General features: G+C 42.1%; 1 protein-coding gene across 4 annotated transcripts in view; it reads left to right on the forward strand.

The window, feature by feature from the left end:
* Positions 1-2,211: 2,211 nt before the first annotated feature.
* mpp7a (MAGUK p55 scaffold protein 7a) overlaps positions 2,212-19,534 on the forward strand; it is a 144,385-nt gene continuing 127,062 nt past the window's right edge. For all 4 annotated transcript variants that reach the window (XM_069151315.1, XM_069151316.1, XM_069151319.1 and 1 more), the window contains exon 1: positions 2,212-2,365. Coding sequence is in view for 1 of the 4 variants with exons in the window: in XM_069151318.1 (XP_069007419.1) it covers positions 2,359-2,365 (7 nt within the window). In the remaining 3 variants the exon portion in view is untranslated. The remainder of the gene's footprint in view (positions 2,366-19,534) is intronic.

A 19,534-nucleotide genomic window follows, 5' to 3' on the forward strand; every position in this document is an offset into this window, starting at 1 on the left:
TTCTCTGGAGACAATCTCAAGCGCAATGATCATGATTTTACTCAAAATTATTCAATGGAATTGAGACTTTAATTAAATACGACTGACAAACGTGAATATTGTACAAACCTGGCAACCTGACTGCAACCCCATTTTCCACCTCCCCCTTCCGATGGTAACATCCGGGATACAATGTAGCCTCAAAAACTTGTAAACCCACTCATTTGTGATGTAGAATTGGACACATTCTCATTTTCTACCCATGATATCGTTTCAAGTATTGGAATCAATAATGCAGCTCGACCTTTTTTAGAGCTACAAATATTAATAAAGTTTACAGACCGTTATTGCCCTCCAGCAGGCAGCAGGCAATGACTTGTTCTCTCCTGACATCTAGTGGTTGTACTTTGACATCGCAGGTAACATTTATTTAAAGATCAGCATATCAATTATATCTCTGCAAGTATTTCAGTGACATCCATAGCTACATAGTATTCCACCTCATAATTTTTGAGAGCACATTTTCCTTTGTTACATAATTTATTTATAAACGTTTTATTTATTTTTTAATTTTTTTATTTCAACTGTACTTTTTACTGTTTTTAGTTACAATAAATGCCACAAATGCCACAAGAGTGTGCTGGAGCTATAGTATACAAGGATCACCAAACATATATATAATAGACCCTAAAATATTAATTAAGTAGTACCATAAATAAGTATTCAAGGTGTACTGTGTCCATCTGAAGCAGTTTCTTAACATTTTATTGCGCTGACCAGTATCCATTGATGTTTCAGAGTGAGTTGCTGTCAGAAGAGGGCTGCTGGGCTCCATTGTTCCCTGACAATACATCCCACATCACATCCCAGGCTGAGGACAAAAGAAGCTGCGGTTCAGCATTTTGGCACACAATGCACTTTAATGTGGGGACAAAAAGGGATGAACTGGGTGCTACTATTGTTAGCACACACATTTCTGGAACTTGTTCATCCACAGAGGAGTTTTTTCTGTTTTTGTTTTCTTTTTTTGCAAGGCTGCATGTTCAGTCTTACAATACATGTAAGATGGGTGTTCAATTATGTTTGCTACATTTAATAATAAAAAATGGCTTTATCAGGATGAGTGGTCCTTTAGATTAAACACTGTGACTGAAAAGAAACAAGCTAATTAGACAGAATACATTCACATACTTTAGAAATAGCCCTATTTGGTCCTTAACTACTTGTTGCTTTTGATCTAATATGACCTGTAGGGGGCGGTATCGTACTGTTATTCCTACTGTCAAAGTAAGAAAACTCACCAAAGTGGTACCAAAGTGCATCCATCACCTGACAAGTCCTAAATAACATCGAATTAATTTAAAAAAAAAAAAAAAAAAAAAAAAAAAAAAAATACAGTGAAAGTCAGGTTGGCTTTATTTGAAATATTTAATAATAAAAAAAAGCTGGCTCAAATATTGTTTCTTTAAGGACCAGAAACAATCAAAACATTAGACAAAACCTATATATATATATATTTATATATATATATATAAAGATATAGCAGTAAATTATCCACAGTGCATGTGTTGATTAAAAAAAACGTCAGTGTGAAATCATTTGCAGATATCAGTGATTCTACAGGTGGGGAACAGATATAAAGAAGGTGAAAGTTTGACAGATCCGCCACGATAGTGCGCAGGTGCAGAGATTGCAGGTAGAAACAGTAATGAATCAATAATTTCACACATCTAATTCATGTTGAAATTGCCTGACGTGATGATTAAACTAAACTAAACTAAGACAAATAACTTTCCTTTTAGACACACTTTCGTGAATGGCAGTTCCTTATAAATATTTAAATTCGATTATAAACGCCATTTCCCAAAGAATAATGCTTTCCAAGTGTGATTGTTTTATTTTCCTCCGTCCGCAGAGGCGAATTTACGACGTGGGCGTTAGCTGATGATTGACAATAAGAGAAGCCAATTAAAATACAGGACTGAAATACTGACCACGCCTTATTCATATATTGACCAATGAACGAGCAGATTGGGCGGTCTGGGTAGAGAAGTCCCAGTCCGAGGCTGATCTCAGATCAGATTTGTGTTCCGTCATGTCCTGGCGCTAACGTTGTGTCTAAATATACAAACCGTTCGCAAGTCAGCGTCTTTTACAGGCCAATTTATGTGTCTTGGAGTGTGTCACAGCCGAGGCGTTACGTTTTGAAAGGTTGTGCAAAGTAGACAGACAGCCGGAGAGAGCGGGGATGAATTAAGGGAGCGTGAAGGGACAAAGTACGGCTTCGAAAAGTGGGAAGTAAAAACCAAAAGTTGATTGTTTGCGAAGGACTAGTTGGAGTAGCTACGTTTGTGAGCAGCACGAAACCATTTACCTCCGATGCACAGTGAGTACTAACATCACGTTATTGTTTAGAGCCGTAAGCTTCCCAACTGTCACAACAATGAAAACTAAAAGTGCTGCAACAGGGGATTTTCAAAATAAAAATAGTCGAAGGTATTATGGTCTTGTGGAGACTACAAAACATAAAGCAATAATGCAACGACTCACCTAATGATAGAGTAATGCATCGACTCCGCGTTCAATGAGGTAACCTAACAGGGAAGTTGTGTTGCTGCTAATAGAGCTCGGTGCATGATATTAAAGTCACCTTTTTGGAGCTTAGCCCGCGATACACACGCTCAACGTGTTTTTAATGAATAGGAAGGCTAACCTGGCGCTCTGTCTAAGACTACATGCGCACCCAAATGTGAACTTCTTCACTAAATTTTGCTTTTTAGTGCTTTTTTTTTCTTTTCAATGAAAAGTCCCCCAGACATCTCGCCCTGCGGAACGTGTCGGTGAGTGCAGCGCTGAACGTTTGCGTCGCAATTGCGATGATAAATTGTTGATGGTTACAAACTGGAACCTCTTGTGACGGCACAGCTTAGCCTCGAAAACAAAATAGTCACTGCTAACATATACAAAAAAAAAAAAACAACAACTATAACTGAACAATATTTCCCCGTGACACAACGCTCAACTTCCACAAAAGACGCCCACACCCTAAACGCACGTTTGCTTGTCGTCCAGGAAGTGCAGTGTGCCGCGGAGCGTGGTCAGACCGACTGCAGAGCCCTTGTGCCCTGCACAGTCCAGTACGTGGTGCCTCGGAGCTTGTCACTGGCTGACAGCGCCAAGCCTCTTACTGGGCTGCCTCACCGGGAGACTCAGCACTGGGCCAGCTCCCATTTACTCAGCCATTTGTTTTGCATACCTTGAATGTATATCTCACAATGAGGCACAGCACCAAATGATTTGTCTCGCACAATCCCATAATAAGCACTGTTACCATGCCTTGATATGAGTAATATCCCCTGGCATCTGATATAGTTAAGACCCTTCTTTTTGTGCTTTTACTTCAGTATGAAATTGGCCACTAACCGTCTCAAAAGCCAAACTATGTGTTTCTTTATGTGGTAAAAATTCAGTGACATCCAAGTTGTCAGTTGTAATTTCTTGAAAATGGAAATACCATTATTTTGCATTCCACCGAGTCATTTGTGCCCCTTTACAGTTACAGTCTGCATACTTCTTGGACGCACACATGGATGTCATTTAGCAGACGAAACGGAGCAATTGTTTTTTAGTGGAAAACGTTCATTCAGTTAATTAGTTCGAAGTAAAGAGTATTTTAACAAGTAAAAGCTATCACCTACTTCAGCGCAAAGCTGCATTTCAATGGTGAACATTATACTGTTTCACTTTCAATCTGTTTCTAATTGTGTAGATAGCTTCAGTAATGTTAAACCTCACTGCTGGCTTGCCAGGTACAATGTCTGCAACATGTCTCATCATTCATTCATGATTTTGTTGGTATCCTCAACAATGTTATAGTGCTCTGGCTGTGAGTAAAAAGAGAAAGGCAGTGAGAGGATGACCTTCTTTCGTTTGTATTTGAATGCCAATGAGGGGACTCTCCGGAGAGCCGACATTTCTCTGCGTAAACTCTCAAACCTCAGTGGTTTATCTGCAGTTTTGGCCGGCTGCTCTGCTCTCACTGGGAGTAACCCAGTTCTTCTTTTAAATCCTGCCTAGAAAAAGGTGGGAGGCCTTCAGTCTGCATTCCAAATGGGCAGTGAGAGTCTCTCAGGAGACTGTGATTACAAGTATTTTAGTCCAGTTCATTACTCTGGTTTGTTTGGTAGGTCAACAGCAGAGCATCACGAAAGGGGTGTGACGGTTTCATTACGGACTTGACGTGATAAATGGGCTCAGAGACTCTAAGATTGATGCTGCAAAGGTTTGCCACCTGGAAATTGTCCTGGCTGGGGCGGCCTGCGTGAGTGCCTGTGGCAAGAAAACAGATGCTTGGCCCTTGATTTTTGTGCACACAGTTCTGGAGCGTGTATGCGGAGGCAGTCGAGGTCAGGGTGGGGTCGGATGTAGCGGCTCAGACGAGGCCCAGCGTTGGAGAGTTTGCCCCTTGTTGGCCTTCTGAACAGGTGTCTCCGAGCTGCAGCTCTGCATAGCTCACATTCCCAGGGTTTTGTTCCTGGCGTGGACGGTCACCGAGTAGGGGGAGGAGGGAGGTGTGGGAACTAAGAATGCTATGCATGCAAAGCTCAACTCCCAGAATTCATCTGAACAACCTGCTGATAGAGACAAACGCTTCCTGTTGTTGCAACAGCCAGGCTTGTGTTGATGAGAAACCTGTCAGCAGCCTGTTGGGCTGCTCATGGCCGGGGACAAAGCTGAGAGTTTGCCTACATAACCGATTGTCAGCAGGAAGGCTATTTTCTTGGGGCTTAAAGGTGGGTAGGATACAGTGGTTTAAGATTCTCAATCCAAGTATTAGTTTGGACCACTATCAGCTCTCTCAGAATCATGGGAAAATGCCTTGTCTGAAGAGAAGTGCTCTGATTGTACAAACCTTTCCTTCTCAAGCCTAAATGCTTCCACAAATTCATCATCTTTAATAGGTACCAAATGAATCCTAATTTGAGGACTAAGGACAGGCAGTAGCCGTGGCGCTTCTCATTGGTCTTGGACGCAACACTTTGAAATACAGTCCTTTTGGTACTGGAGTAAAGCAAGAGACTGAAGCATCCAGAGAATGTAAAAGGGGGTTGTCAGATGGTTTTGGCCCCTCTTAATAGTTAGACGAGCTAATGGTGTTCTTGTGGTGAGTTCACTGGCTCTTCATCAAGCGTTGAGAGTTGTCTTGGCTCAGGTCTCTGAGGGCCGCCTCCTGACATATTGAGGTGAACCTACTTTACAACTAGCCATCGCTAAACTTGGCATCATATGAAATATGAATACAAGCATGTTGTCGCAGTAGCTCAATCCATTTAGTCTGAAGCCAGGGTGATAGAGATATTTTCACGCTGCATATCCTAATCTGTCTGAGGTCTTAAATGTCATATTTTCCAACACTGCAGTGCCTCTTGTGAAATTGAGCACTATAAAGAGATACGATTATGAAAGTAAACTTCCAGGAAGAAGAAATCTCAGTAGAAGAGATCTGCTTTGGTTCACGGAGTCGTTGTTATGGTTGTGATGATCTGAGCAACATACAGAAATCAGTCCATCCGTACCCCCACAGACACACGAGTCTTTCCATCCATCCACCTAACTGTTCATTCATTCACCTACTTACCCATCTATTCTTGCATTTCATTCATCGATCTATTTATCCATCCATCCTGCTGTCCATCCTTAATCACCATCTTTCTCCGTGGTATCACTAATCTCCAAGTCCTGCTGCTCTTCTGATCCCAGACGGAGAGATTAAAGCAATGTATTTGGCAGGGTCTCAGGCAGGGTCACAGTTGATGAGCATCACCAGTAGTGATGCTGTGTTGTTTAGCCGCTGCCCGCTCTGCGGAGGTGTAGAGTTTCCCACGGTAGTACCTAAGCCTCTGCGGTGCTGCGGTGGAATGAGCCCACCCAGCAGATGCCAGCCACCAGATATCGGCGTTGGCCCGGTTGTATTCCAGCCCGTGTACATAAAACGCTGTGCTCACCGTGCAGGCATGCTGCCCTCCTGACTCACTGTGGGCTGTGTTTCGATGGAGAAAGCAGAGAGACCAAACGGACGTTCGGCAAAATTAGAGTACTTGTTGTGGGGAAGCAAGTCAGACCTGAATCCTCGGGGAGAAGGTTAAGCTATAATGTGTTACTGTGTATATAGGCCGAGACATGATGGGTCTGAACGTGTGCTGTTTGTTATGGGACACTGCTTCATTCCCGTTTTAAGGCAAACACAATGTACAGCACCAGTTACAAAGTACAGTGGTCTTCCTATTCATCTCCTTCTGTTGCCTGACTCCTTGGTTAATGTGTTAACGCCTTTGGGCTAACAGGAACTTGTACTTCCAGGTATTGCTGTGGGAATACAACATGCACCAAATGCCTCTATTATAGTCTTTCAAATGTGATGTTTGTCAGGTTTTGTAAGTCCGTTGCTTCCAACTTTGTTTAAAAGGAATCGTTTACAAAGGAATTGTTGCACAAGCATGTGGAGACGTACCGTATATCTGTAAGAGCTTGTAAGCAATTTGTCAGCAGTCGGTGAAGGATATAGCCTTACATAGAGAGGCGGTGGGTTCATTTGACTGACGTCAAGCTTATTTGTCAAATGGTGTTTTATTTATGAGGGTTTTCCATGCATGGCCCCTGCCTAGCTTTACTACGCCTGTTCCCCTTATGGCAGCCCTGTGAATAATTCAACATACTTGGAGCAAACAGAACTTAAATAGCCCAAAGTGTGTGTTTGTTTGCGGCTCTGTCCAGTAAATCACAGCAACTGCAGAACATGTACTTTGTAGTTATGTTTGTTACAAATAAAAAATAAAATAAAAAAATGGATTTAAGGATTTTTCTGGATTAATATCAAATATTGAAACATACGTGATGGACCGGACAGTTCAGCATCATACTGAGTATTACTGGACATTTTTGCCACTTGACCTCTTGGCTTCAAGTTTCCACCACCAGCATGCGAGGATCTATGTCACCTGTCAGTGATGAGTATCCGGTGCTCTATTAATGGCCCATGAGATTGCAATATTCATGTAGCTTGTGTGCATATTTAGAGTGCTTTGGACGCTTGGTTACCATACACTTGTCCTGTGACCCGTGTTCTCCTGCCTTGATCTCTGAAGATGACAGCGACAGTAACTTGACCACGCCACGTAAAATATAAACTGTAATTCATCTAAGGGTAATGAGAACTCATTTATGCTGTTACACACACATGACATGCTGATGTCAGCGCCATCTGCCTCTCGCTTGTTGCTGTGAGGACCTCAAGTCATAGAGGTGACATTTTCTCTATCAAACGTTGTCAGGTTGTAGAAGACTAACGGTGACAGGCTTTATAAATAGAGTTCACGTACAAATTAATATTCAGTACACAATCTGCACCTAATGTCGGCTGTTGTTTTTCTAATTTGGACCGTATAAGCACCTCGTTCCCTCTGCTGGCTTGCACTCAGAGATCTCCTTCTGGGGAGGGATCCTACTTTCACAACATGACTCCTCTTGCCTTCTTGGCTGCATTCATGCTTGATATCAAACGCGATGAGGAGAGAAAACACAGATGTTCCAGTGTTGCCTACTTCTCTGATGTTAATCTAATGCCATTTACTTACATTTAATTAGTGGATGGCTGCACTCGATTGAACCGAGTTTCATTTCCTGAGGCCACTCAAGATATCTGTTCCACTCTTGACCTTGTTGCAGTGTGAGCATTGATTTGATGACTGGCAGGAGACTGAGTAATTTGGTATGCTGGGTCTTTGTGACGGTGGGTGGTGTCTCGCGTAGGCCTTGAGCCCTTGAGAATGCTGCTGATTGGGCCAAGAGGGTTTTCTCCCGCTGCCTGTTTTCTGTCAGTTGGCAGGGACCCTTTCCAGACAGTGATGCTGGTTTTCACGGGTAAATCCCCCCTTTGTGTGTGGGGTGTCTCAAGCAGTGTCAGCTGTAGCTGTGCACACTTGTTGTTGTGTCTCCTGCCACCTCCTTCTGGCTGCAGGGGCCCCCGGGGCTGCATTCTTATTTGTCTGTTAACTTCTCAGGCCCTTTATTTGTCTCTCCGCTACACTTCACAACATAAAAATGTTTGCCGATTGGCAAATGGAGGCCTCTGTGTTTGTGTGTGTGTGTGCGTGCGTGCGTGTGTGAATGCATGCTTTTGTCTCTGAACTTGAAAGCATGTTCTCCAGCTCCTGTGTTTGTATGTGCATGTACTGGACAGGCATTCATTCATCTTTCAACCACCAGGCCCACTCTGTCTACTCCCTCGCTGCTCATTGAGTGCAATTAGAGCAATGCGAGTGTGAATAGCCCTTCACAACAGCCTATTACAACCATTAACTATGCAATCTTCATTCTCTGATGGATTGGCCCACGTGATTAAAAGTACTCACTCTGGATGATGGCAGACAAGGGGATAGGATTGTGAGCTATTTATGGGACAACAGACTCTACTCTGTCTGTGGCCTGTAAGTCATGTAAATCACTTTTGTTTGAGTATTATCCTCTGCTACATTAGCCAGTACTCACATGTCCACTAACAGGCAGCTTGAAGTAATTCACATCTAATCAAAGGCATGTTAATCAAACATTTCAAGGGACTGACTGTGCGTTTCAATCCCCATACTACCATACTATGTAGTATGCCTGAAAAATATTCAGTATGTCATATTCATAGCATGTGCACTGCCAAAAATACCAGGATGTACAACTACATCTGGTTTATTTTGTAGTATGCATGCCAGCATGCCACACTGGCTGGTGTAACCCACAACCATCTGTGCAGCAAAGGATATGTCACCTTGACTGAGCCACAGAGGGAAAGCTCCTTTTTTTTTTTTTTTTTTTTTTTTTTTTCTTTTGACTTGAAATGGGGTGCTATGGATTTGTGACGGATATGATCAAGAGGGTCAAAGTTCATAGTGCCTTTTAATGATGAAGCAAAATGTCCCAATTGTATGCATAATGTTTCCAACATGTTGTAGTATGTAAAGTACAGAAATAAATTGGGATTTGGATCACAGCTTGGGATTCGGGGGTTTGGTCAGCTCTGACATAAAAAATAAACCCACTGCTTTTTGTTATTGTGTCGGAGAGTTAAACACACTGAAGCTAACACATGCAAATGAGCACTTTCACTAATTAACAACATATATGTTATGTAAATAAATACTAGTAAATACTAATGGTAAAGAAACACAATTAACAACCAGCATGGTATAAAGAACACTTTCAATAAAGATAACAAAAAACAACAGAACTAAGAAGACTACTGAAATTTTCCAGCTGATGGCAACATTACTATATGCTATTTATTATTATTACAGAAATAATAGATGACACATTTCTGGCTATCTGTCCAGGGTGTACCTCGCCTTTGCCCAAAGTCAGCTGGGATAAGCTCCAGATCCTGTGACCCTGTTCAGGATAAAGTGGGTGTCGATGATGGATGGATGCTTATCCCTCCTCTTAAGCATGAGTTAAATTAATAAAAAAAAAACTCTGACCTTTTTCACTCCAGCTGCCACTCCAGTTTTACGTTATAATGACTGGTCTGATATATGGGCTGTCAAATTGGTGACATTTCATTGATCTGATAGATCTGCGTGATGTGAAGTGCGCCGCAGGCCAATTTTTTTAAATTATTTTTTATGTTCTCTTTGGAACATACACTTCCTCCAGTACACCATGTACTTTGCCAGTTTCCAGTTTATGCTTGTCAGTTTTGCCACATTGGCGCTAAACTACCTTCACATTGCATAGACGTTACAAAACCAACATGAGCACTAGCGTGGTTTGAACCTAACATTACCACAGTCTTAATTGGGTATTTGCCCTTTCTTTAAGAACAGAGCTAGAATATAAACAGCTGTAATCACTATCTGCTGCCTATCATACAGTACCCTCATATCAAAAAAACACACGCCTCTGGTAACTATTAGCTCACCACTAATTGCTAAGTAACCTAAGTGCCTTTGAGCAGAGGTTTTTGGCTCTGGTGAAATTAAAGTGTGATATTTATAGTTTGCTTTGGCTTGTCGGTCCTTGATAACAGAAGACATATGGTGTTCATATGGTGTTCATATGCAGCAGTGTGTGAAGGAGGAGTTTACGCTGCCTGCAGAGATGGTGACTGTCCGGTCATGTAGTCGGTAGTCACTTCAGATTTGAATAGAGTTTGAATACATGTACAGGGTGGAGCTGAGGTTTGCGTTTTGAGTTCACGGGGTCGCAGAGTTTGTTTATGGTACATGGTACAACATGTTAAAGAACTGTAGCTGGTCTGGACTGACATGTTACTGAGTAACTCAAAACCTACTGATGCAATGGCTCAACTTACTGTACCCGTGTTTCTGCTTATTCTGTTCAGTAGCACGCTGCAGCAATACTTACAGTACAACTAATAAAACACAAAGAAAGAAATGAGCGGGTGATGTTTCGTTAAACTAATGTGATGCATGACATAATAACTACCAAGATGCTGCCAGTGTCCGAGTTCTCCTGCAACCCAACCCTCTCACAGTTGCTCATTATAGAGGCCATTTTTCTGTCCACCCAGTTTCCTCTCTTATTTCCGGGGTCGTCGGCACCAGATCGAGACAAAGCAGCTCTTTCTCTGTCCGGTTTGAAGTCGTCCCTTCAGCGGCTGGATGCTAATCTGACTGACCATCAGCAGCTTCTGTCGCAGACAGGGAAAGACAGATACAGAGAAAAAAAGGACTGAGATAGATAGCAAAGAAGGGGATGGGGTTGTGGGGGGTGGCATGAAGGGTGATGACTGGACCATTTGGCATCCGGTGAACAGAGGAGTATTGTGTGCCAGTGGGCCGCTGTGGAACAGGCTGCTTTTTTTTTTTTTTTTTTTTTTACAGGATGAATCTGGTGTTAAAGCTCTTGAATCATTTGGGTTTGACCTGCCAGAGATACATATGAATTTAATGCTCAGTAGCAATGGACTGCAAATCAACAAATATACACTTTTTAAACAATATATGCCATGTTTTCAGTACTTTTTCCAGTAGACCAGTTTCTTTGAGATACTTTAGTTGTCTGTGGTATTTGACGTGTTGTAGCTGTTACAGTGGAATAAAGGAAGTTACACAAGATATGATAGTCTCATTGTAATTGTCGTCATAAAACTGTGACACGGGGTCAAACTACGAGCTGTCTTAAGAACACAAGTCACCAGGTCAGCACAAGTTCATTTAAGGACAGTTTAAAGAAGACAAGAGTTTCCCTTCAGAAAGATAACTTCATTTAGCGTTTATTCCCAGTATGTTAATTTTGAAGACCTTGGCTAGCAAATATAAAGTTGTAATTTAATCTCTGAGTAAATTGTATTTTAGAATTAGTACTTATTTCTGAGTTTGATCCCTGCAGAGTTTTTTTTTTATTTTTTCCGATGACCTCCAAATGTGTAGTCTGCTATTCTCACACTCATTACAATTCAGAATAAATGGGATGCTAATGGGCTAAATTGTCCTTGCAAAAGGTGGTTCAAACTGTAATAGACACAGTAGTCATAGTTTATGACAAAGTGCTGTAAAGCATTAGGTTGTGCAGGAGATTGAAACCGACCAACCCAAGTTCTATTCTCCACATTATAAGTTAGTGTACCATCAAAATCACTTTGAAGCTGTTATTTAAAGGTAAAATAGTTGCATACTGTTGATGGAAATAGATAAAAAAAAAAAAAAAATTGCTTTATTAATTAGAGTCACAAATTAACTGAAATTCTCCCTGGAATTCCAAAAGACTAAAAAAGACCAAAGTTGATAGAAACTCCTCTTTATCAGAATCATTAGGCAGACAATTATGTATTACTGGAAATGTGCTGAAATCTAAAAAGCCCAAACTTCTTCAAGTTCAGTGACATCGTTCGTTTTATCAGTATTCTCTGGATCCCTGCTGGTGTTCTTCCACATGGCTGAAAGCTCCTACAGTTACAGAATACCTTGTCTTCTAATGAGGTTCAGGGGGGGAGGGGGGGAATCAAAGGTAAAGCCAAGGGATCAGCAAAATGTCTAAGGCTCACTGTTTCAAACCTTTTCATTTTGTTAGTCTCTGTATGATGGTTCTATCGGGACCTTACACAGTGCACATTTCATTTCAAACAAACTGCAGCAGCTGATTTGCTGAGTAGCACAATTTCAGCCTGAGGGAGGAACCAATAAACAGTGAGATCAGCTTCTCCAGTGTTTGGAATGAAAATACACACAGTCTTTGTCCACAGTGGCTAATGTTTCTGGGAGTTCATATTACTGCCTGCTAAGCCTCTTCCTCTGTATGTTGTTTTGCATTGATGGACTTTGGTCAAGGTAGATCTTAACTTGAAAAGCTTTGTTTGACGGCCTTCCTGTGCTTCTCTCCGTGGTGTGTGGGAGCGTGGATTCTCTCATCACCAGCAGCATAGACTTGTGTCCTTCTGGATTAATCCATACAAAATAATGCAATGGACACCTTCAGTTAGTCAGCCAGCCAGGGAAGACAGGCCATCACCTTCGGAGAAGACATCAGTATGAGGCAGAAAGGAAAGGAGTGTTGCAATATCAAGTTAGGTTGATTGGTGTTAATCTGGTCTTTAATTCATGAATTCATGACAAAGTACAAAGAGCAAAACTTTGCTTAACTTTAAAAGACCAAAATAAATAAATGAAATAAGGACTGCAGTCTAATATTCACACTGATAGCTATTTGTGCACAATACCCAACTGGGTGGACTCTGTAACAAGATCTGTCTGAAGCTGCATCTCTTCACTGAGGCTACCAGCTCTACTCTACTTGACTCAACTTGCTTTTGGTATCAGTTACTTTTCTGTAACTAACAAAACACTGTGATGTCATTTTCACAACCGCCTTTCACTACTGCCGTAGAACATTCCACAGACAAAAACAGCAAATAACGTTAAGTGGGGGCTTTGTGCTTCTTTTTAGGACTTAAGTCGTTTGAGCACAACACAGCAGGCGAGCTTTGCTCTGAACACATGTCCACCTGCTTGTTTTCAGGCAGCCGGGGCTCGAGGGAACACACATCACTGGGGGAACAGACTTTGCCACAAGACCGGCTTCATGAAACATTCACTGGGTGCAAAACCTCCGAATGTTTGAAGACACATCGATGTACCTGCAAACAAACTGCTCCAGTGAAGGAGGGACGGGACACAAACCTCTGCGAGTCTGCGCCTAAAGAGCTTGTGGTGTGCAGTGTTTCCACCTTTTAGTATTGGCTCAGCTCGCTTGAAACCCTGACGGAGGCAACACCAAAAATAGTAGCAGGTAGCAGATACCATCAACGGACAATGGAAAACCCCCAAAAAGTGAGTAGAGTCGAGCCCAGTGTAGATGGTGCTTGAATACCTGTCCACATATTGACTATGCTTCGAGTTAGATTTGAAACATGCCCTTGCACTAACTTGCAACAACCCCACTGACCCCACATGTTACCTCATTGCAACTTATTGAGTTTTGATTGTTGACTTGCACCTACCAAGGGTGAATAGGTTTATTACAAGTCTCTACAGCTCTGGATTGAAAAGATTAAGAAGGCCGGCTTCATCATTGGCTGCAAACTGGACAGCCTGGAAAAGGTGGTGGAGAGGAGGACGCTGAACAAACTATTATCCATATTGGATAATCCTGACCACCCTCACCACCTGCTGCAGGGACAGAGGAGCACTTTCTCCAATAGACTCCTCCAGCTCCGCTGTCACAAGGACAGATACAGGAGATCATTCCTGCCCACTGCAATAAGACTCACCTCTGGCAAAATCCATCACACAACAATAACACCGTTGTCTGTTTTTCTTGGTTGTTTAAATATAAAAAAAACAAAAAACTTTGCACTATTGTTTAGTTAGTTTTAATTTAATTATTCTATTCTATTTAATTTTTTTCTATTTTATTGTATATACTATGCATTTTTATATTTAATATTTTTTTTACTGTTATTTTATTTCTTTCCTGTATCTATAAATGCTGCTGTAGCGAAAAAAAAAAATTCCCCTTGGGAATTAATAAAGTGTCTGTCTGTCTGTCTGTCTATAACTGTTCACAGAGGAAAGAAATGCAACTAACATATTTAACACTTGAAATTGATGTGTGAACAGCTTCCTGTTGTAGAGGTGTAGTATTGATGTGTATCACTCCCACCCCAGGCTGGGAGTTAGATTGTGTACACTTAGACATTGATTCATTTGCAGTGGATCATATTTGATTATGTTACATAGTTGAAGTAAAGTTGTGCATTCAAGAGACTCAGAGACATTCATGGGCGTTTTCACACCTGAAACTCTTCACCAAGGTTCATAATTGTAAACGTTTGATCCTTGAAGTTTTGGTTTCACATTGAAATTTAGTGAGCACACTAAAGAGCTTTCTATGACACGCTAACATCCATTGCTTGGTTTGTAGACGTCATGTGACTAATGTTGTTTGAATGGAGAAAAATAAAGGAAATAATTCTTTTCATTGGCAGTATATTGCTATTTTTGGTATTATGGCATTACGGACGGCACCTATTTTCTTCCCAGAAAATGAAGTATAAGCTTTGCCATTTTTATGGGTTTTCCAAGCCAAGTTAGATTTCTGCATCGGACTAAATTAGAGTTTACTGCTTCCCTCCCGATGTGCCCCCACGGCTCATTTTTACTTCTTTTCTGTTTTTTTTCTTCTTCTATTGTTTAATGATTGAAGACACATTGCATCCTGTAATTTCATGTAAATGGTCTGAAAGTCTCAACCATCCAAAAAGCATTCTTTTACACTGTGAATGAACCGACCCATAGTTGAGTTTGATCTGGACCGAAACCACCTCTATTGGTCTGCCGATGGATCCCCCTGAATATCACACACCAGTCCCAACAATGTCAGCTCAAAGCTTCAACAGTGTTGCTGACATTTAGACTGCAGAGCAAAGTTAGCGAGCCTGAAGGACTGTCCAACCAACCGTGACAGAAATGCTTGCTGCTTGTGTGCGAGTATTTATGTGCATCTCTGAGTATATTGTGTACAGCTGGGTGTATTTGCCAGGGTGTTAACGGTTGTTCATCAGTTTGCTCTCCTGTCAGTCACACCCGTGCAGCAGTGTGTACTCTGTTTATTGCAAGGCCTCCCTCTGAACCGAAAGTAGAAATTCTCCTTCAATAATCAATGAAAGATGTAACCTGCAGGCCTTTTCCCACCTCTAAGCATTTCACCCTCACTATTGATTCACAGATCCTCATCCTCGTTCATCCCTCACAGTTGTTTTAAAGTGGCTGAAACCTCTTAAGGCTCGGAAAGTGCCTCAGTCGACGTCTGTGGTTTGGTCAGCTGTGAAGTGAATGGGTTCTTACGTCATGAGGTATCAGAGCATCTCAGTGTAGTCACCATTCACAGAAATGAGGATTAGCGCTGGGAGCACCAGACGTCCCAGTCACACCAGTGGTCTGTGTGCGCGTGTAGGTATGTACTTGTGTTTGAATTAGCCAGATATGCGTGTGCTCATTGGTCACGGTGAAGTTTAGCAGCATTCACAGCTCGGGCATCATTGCTCAGCACTGCATTACCTCATTTATTGTGGCGATTGCAGCCAGGTACTCCTCTGCTAACTCATCAAGAGTTATCTGGAGTGTTTCAGCCAAAGTATGAATTCATTTCCAAGAAAACTTTATCTAGAAATATTCGAGATGCAGTCTGTATTTTACAGGGAGAGCGACTCCCTATTTGCAGTTGATACTCTGGGTATTGTGGATTGGGAGTGTGTGCATGAAATGGCTTGAGTTTGTTCATACCCAAAGTATTCCTTGTCAAGTTTGAAGTTAAAGTTTTCTCTCCTGTGTTTGCGAGTTTGATGTCAAGTCTGAAGATGGTTTGAGTTGTTTGTTTAGTATCGGCAGAGTTCGTGAACCAGGCGGTTCCCTGCTTATTGTGCACTCACTTGTTTCCAAGTTATGTGGTTTCACTAACACGAGGCTTCAGAGCCAAATGAGGTTCAAGAAAAGCAGTGAAACAGCAGCGAGGTTCAACCACTGTTTTAGTTTGTGAACAGAAGGACCTCCGATATTATTGTAAACAGGAGCTGGTGGTTGAGTTGCTCCTAAAGGCTGAATAGGTGTGCAGGTGTATTGTTCACTTGCACAGAACTTTACCCTCTAATCTTGTAACTTGTTCAAGCACCTGGAAGGTGGAAATGACCCATATTCAATGACACAATTCTCATGTTACCTTCGTCTGCATTTAAAACACAACTTACTCATAAATCTGTGAACTGTGTGAACAAATTCTTTTGTCCTGTTATTGTTTTTTTTTTTTTTTTTTTTTTCAGAAACTACTTTTTAAATTCCAGACAAAGCAAATGTCCCCACATGGCTCCGATTTCAATGACAAAGCAGCAGGAAAATGAGAGGCAGGCTGTGGTAGAAAGTGATGCCATTCAGCCCTGTGTGTGTGTGTGTGTGTGTGTGTGTGTGGAATGTGGAGGAGAGTGGAGGGGATGATGAAGAGGGCAGGGGGGCAGGGACAACTCATGGACAGGTGTGTGTGTGTGTGTGTGTGTGTGTGTGTGTGTGTGTGTGTGTGTGTGTGTGTGTGTGATTATCAGGGTGATGACAGGTGCTGTTGAGCCACTTAGGAAGGCTGTGGGAAACAATAGGGATCATTATTGGCCGGACGAAATGCAACATACCACCTGATCATCTGATGGATGTGACAGATGAGGGAACACGAGACTGAAAGAAGCTGCAGCCAGTTACTTTAATTACAGGAACAGTGAATGTAAAGTCGACCTCTTTAAGTCGAGCTGAATCACACACGTTAGTGACACATTCAGAGTCCCTCGATGGCCCTTTTCAGCACATTGTTGGTTCTTAGTCACTTAAAGACTTATGGTATTTAAATGAGGTGAGTCGCATTCGGAGTTTGGGGCACCACTCTGTGATACTCAATCGAGGCATTGTTCTTCATCTGCCCTCCCCACTTCATGCCTCCTCTCTCCTTCCCAGCAACCAGAGGCCATGCAAAAAGGATTTGGGGTAACAGGAAATGGGGTTCCACACAGCCTTGTTTTCATTTATCAGTCTAATATGTGAATAACTGGGTGGAGGAATGTGTTAATTGGTGGATCTCACGGAGAGATTAACGAGGAGGCCTTCCTGCCTTTTGTTGCTGCAGCCTGATCCATTTTCACTTCCTCAGGTGAATTCAACACACACACACACACACACACACACACACACACACACACACACCACTACCCCCACCCCACCTGCGCTGCTCTCTCCGGAAACTTCACAATGGTTCAGAGTCTAGCTGATAATTGCATGTAAGAACTCGCCATGTGTTTTTTTTGTTTTTGTGTTTTTTCTCAGAGGTGCCGAATTACCAGCAGCAAGGGAATCAGTGCGGAGACAGACCAATGATGAGATATAACGGCAGTAGTTTTTTTTTTTTTTTTTTTGTCTCGGATTAATAAAAGCTCTTTGTGTTCCAGTGCGATAGAAACCAAACCTTTTATTTCAGTTTTCATCTTCTCATTATGGGTGATTGAGTGTAGATTGATGCCAGCTTTAACCCTTTAAAGTGACATCTACAACAGAGCCAAAATGAGACATGAGACATTTTGACTTGTCGTCGTAGGGAAAGCATGAGTGTATTAAAGACGCCTTGGTTCCGTTAAAGTGTCCCAGTAAGCCGTGACAGCTAAGCAACATGCACAAAAGCAGGACCTCCCCTAAGTGGGATGTAGCCATCATTGATAAACCTGTTTTTGTTCTACAATGACAAGTCCAAATGTTTGTTTTTAGGTCTGCTAGACTATCACTGCTACATCTGTCTCTGCGTATACGTTGGCTTTTACGAAAACCTTTTTTTCACACAATATTAAGCACCAAAATATCTTTGGGTAACATTTTTCCCAGTGAAGTTTCCTCACACTGATATGTGAGGACAATACATTGTAAACTAACTCCATTACATATCTTTGACACAAGTGTCAGAGTTTGAGGCATCATTGCAGAATATATACTCTACATACAGTATAAAGAAGATCATTACATTTCGCTTTTATCCAAAGCGACTTCCAACAGGAGCAATTTTAGGATTCAGTGTCTTGCTCAAGGACACTTAGGCATGTGGAGCGAACCACCAACCTTCTGATTAGTGTGCAACCCACTCTACCGACTGAGCCACAGCCTCCCTAAATCATAGATAGATCATTTGACATTGGAATTTTTCTTCCTAATATCGATTTTGGCATCTTCAAAAACTGAAGGGGTCTGAATACTACCTGAATTGAGCGTAACTCAATGGATCAAACTCCTGGAGATAGTCGCTGAAACAATATTCTGCACTAGATATAGCTGTCTAACTAACAGCTTTTACACTCAGCTTCAGTCATTGCAGTTTACTACTTGAATTGAAGCTGCTGCACACAGACCTGCTTTTACAAGCCTTTACCTGCCCTTTGTTAGTCCCTCTAAAAACATTATGAATTGGATTTTTATCTTGAATGCAAAACCTGGACAGACCCACATCAGTTGATGTCTGAATATAAAATCTAACAAATGAAATGTGCTGTGGAGCCGAATAGATGTTCAGATCATGTTGTAATCCCCCTGTCTTGCTCTGACAGGTTCTGTCAAGCGCCCTGAGTTACTGCTGAACACTGATCTAATCAAGACTGCAGGAATCTGCGTGGACATAGAGACACACAGAGCCACTGTCAACCCCATCATCAATTTAGCCCACCACCTTTACGCTGCAACCCGACTCTAAAGCTCCTCCGACTCTAAAAACAGAACAAAGTCTCACTGCGAAGGTCGGATCATCAGTCCTTCTAATTTGATGGACATAACCAGGGGCTCATTACGCTTCGCTGCAGGACGCATTTGGGCATCGCATCACTTCTTACACAAAATTGTGCGTGAGTTTGAGAGTGCACAACGCACGTGTGATCACAGGGAAGATCAGTTACGGCTTTGTAATTGCTATTGGGATGGTCTTTTTCAGAAAGATCAGAGTAAAGGAGATTTAGTAGGCTGCAGGGCTTGTCACCCCGACCCGCTCGTCTGCATTTCCCCCCTCCACGTACACACACACTGCAGGTTGACCTGTGTGTGTTGGTAATTTGGGAGGTGCTGATCGCTGACACTCCCTAATGGCTGCCAGGGGATGGGTATGATGATACTTCAATTCTAACAGCCTGTGTGTGTGTGTGTGTGTGTGTGTGTGTGTGTGTGTGTGTGTGTGTGTGTGTGTGTGTGTGTGTGTGTGTAAGTGAGTCACCGCCCTGCCCTGGAAAATGCTGCATTTGCAGTCTTCAAGGTTAAGCTGTCTGTTTCTATATATATTATGACACCGCATTGTGAGGATTGATTCTATAGATCCGTCCCATCTGCTCACAGCCGCCTGGGTGTGTCCACGTCTGATGTTTTGGGGGGGGGGGGGAGTATAATCTTGACAATGTGATCTGCTCAAAGGATTATTTAGACACACACACTCTGTCACACACACGTAACACAATAATAATAGGTCCAGGACTTTTAGACGTTTTGTCCCTGAC

This window comes from Embiotoca jacksoni, unplaced genomic scaffold (assembly GCF_022577435.1).
Source record: "Embiotoca jacksoni isolate LCO1_2020_lvr unplaced genomic scaffold, fEmbJac1.0.p SCAF_17, whole genome shotgun sequence".
NCBI lineage: Eukaryota > Metazoa > Chordata > Actinopteri > Embiotocidae > Embiotoca > Embiotoca jacksoni.